Source organism: Arachis duranensis, chromosome 1 (genome assembly GCF_000817695.3).
Source record: "Arachis duranensis cultivar V14167 chromosome 1, aradu.V14167.gnm2.J7QH, whole genome shotgun sequence".
NCBI lineage: Eukaryota > Viridiplantae > Streptophyta > Magnoliopsida > Fabales > Fabaceae > Arachis > Arachis duranensis.
The window spans coordinates 92,499,034-92,510,410 of record NC_029772.3 but is presented as its reverse complement, the minus strand read 5'-3'; the positions used below and the strand labels follow the sequence as shown (position 1 = coordinate 92,510,410).

The 11,377-nt window shown below is 33.0% G+C and overlaps 1 protein-coding gene across 1 annotated transcript in view; it reads left to right on the top strand.

Annotated features, from left to right (window-relative positions):
• Positions 1 to 5,057: 5,057 nt before the first annotated feature.
• The window catches only part of LOC107458599 (F-box/LRR-repeat protein 3), a gene marked incomplete in the record, with an annotated part of 6,776 nt that continues 456 nt past the window's right edge, over positions 5,058 to 11,377 (top strand). The window contains 16 exon segments of the mRNA XM_016076825.3: positions 5,058 to 5,316; positions 5,896 to 6,187; positions 6,285 to 6,413; positions 6,514 to 6,721; positions 6,800 to 6,946; positions 7,569 to 7,643; positions 8,002 to 8,073; positions 8,359 to 8,430; positions 8,686 to 8,757; positions 8,881 to 8,952; positions 9,191 to 9,262; positions 9,340 to 9,411; positions 9,940 to 10,083; positions 10,455 to 10,526; positions 11,090 to 11,236; positions 11,318 to 11,377. Of these exon segments, the coding sequence (XP_015932311.1) occupies positions 5,990 to 6,187; positions 6,285 to 6,413; positions 6,514 to 6,721; positions 6,800 to 6,946; positions 7,569 to 7,643; positions 8,002 to 8,073; positions 8,359 to 8,430; positions 8,686 to 8,757; positions 8,881 to 8,952; positions 9,191 to 9,262; positions 9,340 to 9,411; positions 9,940 to 10,083; positions 10,455 to 10,526; positions 11,090 to 11,236; positions 11,318 to 11,377 (1,612 nt within the window).

Genomic DNA, 11,377 nt, shown 5'->3' with positions numbered 1-11,377 from the left:
AGGCAGCAATAATCAAGTTAGATTTTTAGAAAGCATGTGATAGAATCAAGTGGAGTTTTGTGAACGTTATCTTACAAAAGATGGGTTTTGGGCATAGATGGAGAGCGTGGGTTACGGAGTGTGTGACAACTGCATCTATGTCGGTTCTGATAAATGGTTCGTCATCTAAGCCATTCAAAATGGAAAGAGACTTGAGACAAGGTGACCCACTTTTTCCCTTCTTATTTGTACTAGTTGTGGATATGCTGCATCGAATGGTTGGAGAGGCAATCAGGAACGGACGTATATCACCGTTGTTGGTTGGGAGAGAGAGTATCGAATTGTCACACCTGCAGTTTGCTGATGAAACTATTCTATTTTGTCCACCGAAAGAGGAGTCTATTCAGAACTACAAGAGGTTATTGCGATGTTTTGAGTTGATGCCAGGGCTCAGAATTAATTTTAATAAGTCCAGTTTGATTTCAATTAATTGTGATGAGCAGTGAGTCCAACGTATGTGCAACTTATTGGGTTGTAAGGGGGACACTCTTCCAGTTAAATACCTTGGGATCTCTTTAGGAGAAAATCCGAGGTTAGTGAAGACATGGAAGCCTATAATGGAAAAATTGGAGGAGAAACTCAGCCTGTGAAAAGCTAAGGTGCTAAACAAAGCTGGTAAGTTGGTGCTTATTAAGTCGGTCTTGAATAGTTTTCCAGTTTATTATTTGAGATTGTTCAAGATGCCAAAGGCTGTTGTTGATAAATTAATTTCATTACAAAGAAGATTCCTGTGGAGTAAGGAAGATGGGAGAAACGGTATGGCACTAGTAAGCTGGAAGTAGTGCAAGCCCTCGAGAAACTAGGAGGGCTGGGAATTGGCGATGCTATGATTTGTAATGCAGCCCTTCTTTTTAAGTGGTGGTGGCGGTTTGTAAAAGAAGAGAGTGTCCATTGTGAAAGAAGATCGTATGTTCGTGTAATAATCTAAATCCCAATGAGCTACTGCCAACTCAAGTACTACCTACTAAAGGAGACCCGTGGAAGGATATATGCCAGCTACAGAACACGAATCAACGTATAAGGGATAAGCTGGTTACAGGGTTGTCAATGGAGATCGGAGATGGGCGACAGACTAGGTTTTGGGAGGATGTATGGCTCTGTGGATCTCTAAAAGATCGGTTCCCGAGACTTTTCTCTGTTTCAAACCATTGTAGATTTGTCATTGGGGACTGCGAATTTTGGGATGGGCTAGATTGGGTATGGAACTTTCAATGGATGCGAGAGCTCTTCCAATGGGAGTTAGAACTCCTGCGTCAATTACATGAGGCTCTAAGACCTGTGAGATTAGTACGTAACCGGGAGGATAGAATGGTGTGAAAATACGATAGGCAATGTATTTTTTCAACTAACTCATTTGTGCAGGTGATGCAAGAAGAATTGATTCCAGAGGAGGTAACCAGTTACAGCTTTACTAGAACCATTTGAAAAGGTTTGGTTCCACCAAGAGTGGAGCTGTTTACTTGGTTTGTTTTGATAGGCATGGTGAATACAAAGGAAAGGCTAAGCCGATTTGGAATTGTCAGACCAGAAGATAATGTCTGTGTTTTGTGTAATAATGATATGGAATTTGTACATCACTTGTTTTTAGGCTGTGCATTTGCTTGGCAGGTTTGGAGTGCTTGGATGTCGGGTTTTGGCCATCAATGGTTGTATCCGAGTTCAAAGAAAGAGCACTTTTTAAGTTGGACAGAAGAATCGATGAGGAAGGAGGATCGCAAGCATAGGATAAGATGCTTTTGTGCTATCGTGTGGAACATTTGGATGGAAAGGAACATGAAGATTTTTCAGAATAAAAACAAAAGTGTTGAAGAGATCATCAATATGACTGTGACCAGCGTTAATGAATGGATAGGTGTTAAAAAGACCATTTTCGATTAAAAATAATTATCTAATTTAAAAAGAAAATTGTTTTTTCTTTCCATTGGAAAATTAATACACTAATACATTCTTTTCTAATTATATTTCTATTATTAATTATTCAAGAGAAAATGTGACAAAGTAGCAGAAAAAATCAATTACATGTACCAAGGATATTTTTATAATTATATTATAACTAATACATATATTTTTAATATTCGGGACCTACACCTACATAAATTCAAACGCGATAAAGAGTGTGTTTGTTTTGTTGTGTGATTGTGTCTTTTTCCCTCAAATTATTGCCGCTGTTTTGCTTTTGCTGGATGCTATTAGCAGTTGGCACGTCGCTTTAGGATTTATATTTGATATATTATATGAATTAATATTTACATCTAAGTATTTGTATGTAATTATTTAGTCATGTTTATTCTTTGTTATCAATTTATAGACGACAAAAAATAAATAAATATTAGGGGCGAATTAATTTGTGAAATATGTATCCTTTTATATTTTAGTAATGTCTTTCTTTTTTTGCGTTTGGATGCAAATTATAAAAAGGTACGGAACAGAGAATAAAATAACTGTGTGTTATTTGGTATTTAAAATAATTGACACTTATATTATATACAAGTAATATTATGGACAGCTCATCAAATCTTTGTGAAGATTTCTAAATTCTAACAGATTCTAAAATAACAGAATGTAAAACAATTTGGGCTTGTGTAGGTTTGTGATGGGTTATTTGCATACTATGGTCCAATAAATTGTTTCAAGCTAAATGATGCATTGACATGTGTTTTATTTATAGTAGCTATACCTTTATTTTGATAGCATTATTAATAGATGGATAGAATAAAAAAAATTTATTTAATAAATTTGTATGAAGTATTTACTAAAAAACGAGTAATTATATATCAGGAAGACAAAATGTTTATTTATATATGTTTATATTTGACCCAAAAAGATAAGCCAAGTCTAAAAACAAAGATAAAAGTTAAAAGGATATCTACTATATAAATATTTTTGGAAGATGATAAAAGTTTTAAGAGGTTGGATAAAATATTACAGGATGATAATTTTTTTTGAAAGAGTTATAACTAATCTTAAATATTTTTCGTCTACTTTTAAAAAGAGATCTTAACAACTCCTAAATAAAGGAACGATTATCCACTATAAGAAGTGGAATGATTCCAATAGTGGTTATTGACTCATCACTTATAAATATATTGACACTTTCATATATACTTAAGTCTCAATACTATATAAACCTGTTAAAACTCTTGTTGATTTAGACATTTGAAGTGGCTAAGTCAAAAACTACCTCATACACCTACTAAAACTGCTAAAATCCTTATTGATTTAAACATCGGAGTGGCTAAATCAAAAACCACCACCTCATGCACGATTCCGTTTCAGGTAACCATCGAAATAATATATATTTCAATATCTAATAAGAAAAACTAATCTCTAATTTATTAAATATAGATATTATAAAAGGTTAAACATTTCATATTAAGGTGTTTAGTCATATTTGTTAGTATGATATACTATTTCTCCCCCAAAAACTTCTCTTTATTCTTATGGGACCTCGTTTTGAAATGTGAGATTAAATATATTTTTCTGAAAGGCATTTCATAATTGTAGTTATTCTATATATTTTTTTAGTCAAAATTCTATAAGTCTTAATTATTTTATTTATTTCTCCTACAATTGTGATAAAGAGAAAGGGCAGAAAAGAGGAAATTATGTGAGTAACAAATGATATACAACTCAGAGAAAATGATCCACAAGTTATAAAAGATTTGGTGGTGCAATAAGCGACCTAAATGATATTTGACTATTTTTCAACTTAAAAAATGTCTTCCACCCATTGATTTGCTCAAGAGAATATAAAAAACGACATGATTACATTTAAAGAAAAACAAGGGATCTAACCATTTATGAATATAAAAAATAATTTTTTAAGAGTAAACATAACTCATTCACCATCCAAAGAAAGAAAAGCAATAAAGCATAATGAGGGGTTTGAAATTTCAAGCGTTGAAGTCATTGTTGCACTTAGCAGTGTAGATTACGCAGTCAGCTAAATTCAAAGTCGGGCGTGGATTTCATTTGATTAGGACTTGGTTTAAATCATTTAATTAGCATGACTTTAAAATTTTTCAGCAATAACGCACTTCGATCTTTATTATCTTCATATACATTATTTCATCTTCAATTTTAAAAGTAAATAATCTAATAATGTATCAATGTCAACTTCTATTCTGAATTGCTTATCATAAAAAAATTACAATTAAAAAAAATAACATATTATATATAAAAGTCTTTAAACTTAATATATCAAAATTAAATTTATATATTATTTTATTTTAAATAAATTAATAAATAGGTCACGTGTTAAAATGAAATTAAAATAAAAATTTTACATAAACATTCAATTCAGTTGTACCAATAAATTATAACTCAAATAATATAGGCTTAGCTTGATAATCTTTTATTTTTGAAAAGTAGTTTATAAAATATAACTTTTAAAAGATGATTTTTTAAAAGTTGTAACATTTTTATTTGGTAAATCAAATTAAAAATTGTTTTTAATGAAGATAAATAACAATAATTGTATTTAATAAAATAGCTTTTAAAATTTAAAAATACTATAATAAATATAAATACAAGCATTAAATTTAAAAATTAGTTAACATATAAAATTATATTAGACTTTCAAATTTTAAAAAGTACAAACCAACTTTAAAAAACTCTATTTTACATATTTTCAAAAATATTCTAATCTTTTAAAATCTATAAATACAGTTATACAGATATATAATTTTTTTTATTTACCAAATATAAAATAAAATACTTAAACTTTAAAAAATACAAACACTTTTTCAAAAATTTTTATCAAATCATATCATAATATTTTCATACTTATCTAAAAGGGTTAGAATTCGAATTTCATTTCGATATTTCAAAAACAAGGAAGGAAGACTAATTATAAGAAAGAAATAACCCTTAGCTTATTATTAGGAGAAGGGGAGTAAGATGAGAAAGACAAGGGTAAACGACACGAATATCGGAGAAAGAGGAGCGTTTCATTCGGAAGGGGACCCACTGTTCTCTCTTATCTTGTTCTTCATTTCCTTTATCAAACAGGACACGTGTCATGCATCAGATGGCACTGTGTTCTCTTCACCCTTCTTCTTCCTCCTTCTTTCTTCTTCCTTTCACTCCACTACTATCTCACTCTTCTCTTTCTCTCTCTAAAAAAACTCCTTTCCCTTTTGATCCTTCACGTAATCACGTTTCTTTCTCCACTAACTCCTGATTTTCCGTTTCGACCACACCTCATTCGGTTACCGGAATATTCCCCCTCACCTCCTCTCTCTCTCTCTCTCTCTTCGCCGTCGGAGAACCAAAGAGGTCTGTGACGTAACCTTAAGCAAAAGAAGAAGAAGAAATATCTTTTATGTTTTCTTAATTTTTTTTATATAATCTTGCTATTTTTAATGAACCTAAAAGAAGAAGAAGAAATATCTTTGATTACTTTTAAGTGAAAGCTCAAAAATATCTTGAGCTGCTTTTTGAAGAGAGGCTCTCATACTCTGTTTGCTCTTAATTATAAAAAAAAATGAAGAAGAACAGATAGAAAAGTGAAAATAAAATAATCTCCACGAAGGTTACTGAAAAAAGGATCATCTAGTTAATTTTCTCGGTTCAATTAAGAGAATCATACACATGTTGATGGTGCTTTCTTTGTTTCTCCTTAGTAATTTGTAATTAACTGAAACTGCTATAACTACAGAGTTGATAAATCAAAATGATCTTGTCTGCATTTTTTGTTTGATGATCACACTGTGGCCTAGTTTATTTGTTTGTTTGTTTGTTTGATCAATATGATTAATCTTGAAAGTAATGTGTGTGTGTGAAATAAATTCACAAACTTGAGGTACAGTTTAGATGACAGGTTTGTTTGCTTGTTTATCTGTTTTCTGTGTGCAGTTCACGTCAAAATCATTTTGTTCTGGAATGGGAAGTTGACTTTCTATGGTACATGCCGTACAATTGTGATTAAAAGGGTATTGACAATTTAGCCATGGGGGGTATATGTTCTAGGAAGAGGGAACAACAAGTCATGGAAGATGATCTGCATAGAGGGGTCTTAGGAAGATACTGCAGAAGTACCAGTACTAAATGGCCAGGGGCAAAAAGTTTTCGTTCCAAGCCAAATAATTTCCCCGGAGGGGGTACATGCCCCTCACTCATGGAGTTATGCATTCATAAGATACGCGAGGTTTGATGCTATCTTTAGCTTTGATTGCTTTTGTGTTACTTTGATTGCTTTTGTTTCTATTATGTACCTGATTACATGTTTTATTGCATTATTATAGGACTTCCGTAAATATGATTCTTTCTCAATGCTTCCACCAGACCTAAGCCAGCAAATCTTCAATGAACTGGTGGATGCCCAGTGCCTAACAGAAGCATATATTGAAGCTTTTCGAGATTGTGCTCTTCGGGTGTGTGCAGGAGGCTTGGTGGAATCCCAAGTTTTGCTTTGATTTAAGAGTTTTCAGTTACAAGCATTAGCCAACTTACGAGATGAGTTTTGCATGGCAGGATGTTTTGTTGGGTGAATACCCTGGAGTGAATGATGGTTGGATAGATGTCATCTCTTCGCAGAGGTCATCTTTACTTTCAGTTGATCTTTCTGGTTCAACTGTGACTGATAAAGGATTGCGTCTACTGAAGGACAGCTCAAATCTCCAATCATTAACTCTCGATTACTGTGACCAGTTTTCTGAACATGGTCTCAAATACGTTAGTGGTAGATATACTATTTTTTTCTTGATGATATCTAATTGATTAGAATTAACATGTCAAGTAATGCGACTTTTCTGCATAGGTCTTTTGAACTTGACTTCCTTGAGCATCAGGAAGAGTAGCACTGTTACACCTGATGGAATGCGTGCTTTCTCAAGCTTAGTTAACTTGGAGAAATTGGACTTAGAGAGGTGTTCAGAGATTCATGGTGGATTTGTTCATCTTAAAGGTTTTTTCCTGATATTCTGCTCTATCTTTTAGATCTTGAACTTAGCTTGTTATTATTGTAAATTTGTAATGATGATAACCTCTTGTTTAAGCTCAGTTCTACATACAAATTTAGGTAAGTGTGAGACAGTAATGATTAATGGGGTGGCTTGACATGAACTTCATCATGTGGGAAGATCCATATGATAATTATCGTGAATTATCTAGTCTCATTGTATTCTTTGAATACATAGCTTTAGTCGAGGCATCTATTTTATTATTGGTTATGTTGTTTGAAGGCTTCTGGTTAGTTTTCTAGCCTACAGTTAATGGTTAGAATAGGTGCTACTCTCCTATCAGGAGCCCCTTTTTCGGTACAAAAAAGATTAGTGTTATGGCTGTGTGGAGGCTGGCAGGCCACTGAGTCATGGCAATGGTATCACCATGCACCAAGGAGTAGCAATGGCTTACAGATTAACTGCCAACCTACAAGAAATCAAGATCAATGAGTGAATGCTGTGCGATCATACCTGTTGAGCCAATCCTCATTGTCTCTTTATTTGAGGACTCTTTTTGATAGAGAGCATATTCTATATTCTCACAGATAGTTTCCTTTCATTTGTTTGTTTTAAAAATTAATACAGGTCTGAAAAAGCTTGAGTCTCTCAACATTGCATGCTGTAAATGTATTATGGATTCAGACATGCAAGCAATCTCAGGTATTGATCATAAGGCAGCAATTTGTATCATGGTTAGGATATTATTTGAAAGTTATATCCCCCTGTCATGTTTTCAAATTTTGAAAGTACAAACTTTTTTTTGTACCTGTCCCTAATCAAACACATCCTAACCACACACTACCTTATGGCCTAGGTCATATAGATAAGGTACAGGGATATCCAGGGGACATCCTGCTTAAATTTTTCATCCTGTATGCAACAATGCATTAACTTCCATAGCCTGTAGGCAGTAATTGTTATAATGCTTGATTAGCAGAGTTCTTTTTCTTCATGCTTTTAGATGAAAATGTTAGATATGGTCTCCGTTTTAGTTGACTGCCAATTTGTAATTGTTTAGGTCTTATAAATTTGAAGGAGTTGCAAATTTCCAATAGCAGTATTACTGATCATGGAGTTGCTTATTTAAGAGGTATATTTTCCATAGTGTTTGTCATATATCACTGATGCCAATGCAAGAATATAGTTGCTGCTGTGTGGCTGTTGTTTTTCTTCACTTAAGCACATCTCTTGTGTCAGTTAATGATCATCACCTTTACTGAAAGATATCATCATTTTTTACGGTGAAATAATTTTGTATGAGGAACTACTGATACTCTCACTTGCTGTCACTACTCTTCAGTTTTACTTATTGACCAAGTATATTTTGTGTATTATGGTTTTCTGTTTTACATTGCCTTCATTGCTCTGGTATCAGGTTTGCAGAAGCTTACCACATTGAATGCTGAAGGATGCAAAATTACTTCTGAATGTTTAGAGTCTATTGCTGGTAGTTTTTTCTTTTCTTTTTTCCTTCTCTCATTTTGTTCTTCAACGTCTCGCTTATTTATTTTTCTTAATATTATATAGTAATTTTGATTCTCTTTGAAGTCATCTTGTTATGGCTTATGAATGAACTTGTGTCAAGTTTATTTGAGAAATTAAGGGTTCGACAGGTCTAGCATGCACACACAAGTGGAACAAAAGCTGCAAAGACAATTCTGAATTTTACTGACGTTCAATTATATTTTTGTTTCTGCTACAGCCTTAACAGCTCTGGAAGCTTTAAATCTCAACAGGTGCTGTCTTTCGGATGATGAATTTGAGAACATCTCTAGTAAGACTGATTCTGTTTTCTAATGACCAAACTTGAGGACTTCCTCTGCCAAGTTTGTACTTGTAGCTCTAATGATGAAAATATGAATCCATCGTTTAACAATCTGCTTACAATTTCCTGTAGGTCTTAAAACCTTGAAGAGGCTAAGTCTGGCATTTAACAGGATCACAGATGCCTGTTTAGTACATCTGAAAGGTGCTTCTAATTTCTCTGCCTTTTGTTATGGTGACTGTCTTTTCCACATGCTGCTTTTGAGTATATTTTTCTCACCAATATATGTCAATTGAATTTATGCTATTTCAGAATTACTGTCACAAAAATTCAGAATGTGAAGAAAAGACCATGTCCTTAATTTACACCATGCGTGCTGCTAGTTTATTTTGAATTTTCCAATTATCCTTCATATCCTCATTTATTTATTTTCTGGGTCCAGGTTTAGTAAATTTGGAGTATTTAAATTTGGATTCCTGCAAAATAGGCGATGAAGGGCTTGCCAATTTGACAGGTTTACTATTAAATTTCTGGTGTTTACCAAATGTAGCTTTGGATTAACTTTATATTAACAGTTATTTGTTCATTCAGGCCTCACTCTCTTGAGAAGTCTAGTGTTGTCAGACACTGAAGTTGGTTCCAGCGGGCTGCGTCATATATCAGGTACATGGAAAAAATCTTATTAAATAAAAATTCAAACCCGTTCAAATTATTGTTATTTATAAACTTCTTGGTTGTATTCTTCACGAGCAAATGCTCTATGACCACAAGGTGTTACATAAATCGTTATTGCATTGTCACCTTTTTTCTTTTCTTTTCTTTTCTTTTCTTTTCCTTTCTTTTTCTTTATGCTTTTTTAAAAAAAAAAAAATCCTCGATCAAGGTGTTCTATTGTTCAGGTTTTTAGTTTTGGTTTCTTGCTGATTAATTTCAGGGTGCTATTGATTTGACTGCAAGAAGTTCTGTAACTAAGTTTGCTATTTTTCAGTTGCCAGCTGTTAGTAAAAAATATTTGACAATATGTACTTTATCATACAGTCATTAATTTGTTTTTCTTTTTTCTTTTTTCTTTTTTTTTTAATTTGAAAAAACATGTTGTCATTTGAGTGTTATTTGTTTACTCTTCTTTTATCCTTGTACATTTTCATTTGATGCATTTGTTGATTATATATGGTTCTGGCTTTTATACAGGTTTACACAAACTGGAAGATTTGAACCTGTCATTTACCTCAGTAAATGATGCTAGCCTGAAAAGACTATCAGGACTGACAAATCTTAAATCACTTAATCTGGACGCCCGACAGATTACTGATGTTGGACTTGCAAATCTCACAAGTAAACTTTTCCTTGTGTATATTCATTGTGTCTGCTATGCTTTTTCTTATTGTATCATTTTTAAGTTGGAGCTTTTATTACAAGAACTATGGACTCTTACCATATAGAGGGTGCTACAATATGATGTTGAGCAAGAATCAATAACTCCTTGGATTGAATTTTCTATTTAACCTTTTTCCCTTTTTGTATTCTCTTTAAATCACTTTTATCTCTATTCTCTATTACCCTACTATCCATGATCATGTTTTGACCTCCAAAACCTTTAGAGAAGGTGACAGGCTAGTCATAGAACCACTGGTACAGCGTGGTAATCAATTTTATTTTTTGTCCGATACTCTATTCTTACCGTCTCATTGCCCTGTCTTGTATAGGTTTGAGTGGATTGATAAAATTGGATCTCTTTGGAGCTCGTATTTCAGACGCTGGAACTGTATTTTTAAAATGTATGTATGTTGAACTGTTTCAGATTTTAGACCATGGTTGATTTGCTTTTTTCTTTTCTTAATGCAGTTATTATGCAACATAATATTTCTTTTTAACATACCTGGTTGTGACCTGCAAACTTGATGTTGTAAGATAAAACTGAGTAATCTATATCTGAAATGGGAATGAATGACAATGGAGATTCTTTGTTGGGTGTTTGTCATAGGAGTATTGAGTTAAAAATGTAGCTTTGTGATGAAAGTCTTGTAAATTGTTCAAGATAATAAATGAATCTAAGTAGATGTCTGTGTTTCTGCAGTTATTAAATATTTATTGTGTTTGAAAATGTAATGAGATTCTTTTGTACTTGTTGATAGAATAAATTCATGTCTCTTTTGTTCCTGTACTTGAGAACACTATAATAGCCCAAAACAGTAACATAATCCAAGAGTTAATACTATTGAGAGATCCCATTCAACCCCACTTTACAACTTCATATATAAAAATCATAGAACTGCATAAGTGTGTTCTTCAACATGGATTGCAAGCTGAAATGTTATTTCCTCTATGTTCTTTCCTGCAGCTTTCAAGAACCTGCAATTCCTTGAAATATGTGGTGGAGGATTAACTGATGGAGGCGTAAAACACATAAAAGAGATGACCTCCCTTACACAGCTTAACCTGTCCCAGAATTGCAACTTGACGGATAAAACTTTGGAATTGCTATCTGGTATTTTCTGCATATCTTTAGGATTTAATATCTTTCAATCTATTTTGTTGACACATTTGGTATATTTTCATCTAAATACAGGGATGACTGCGTTGAGGTCACTTAATGTTTCAAATTCACGCATAACCAACCAGGGATTGC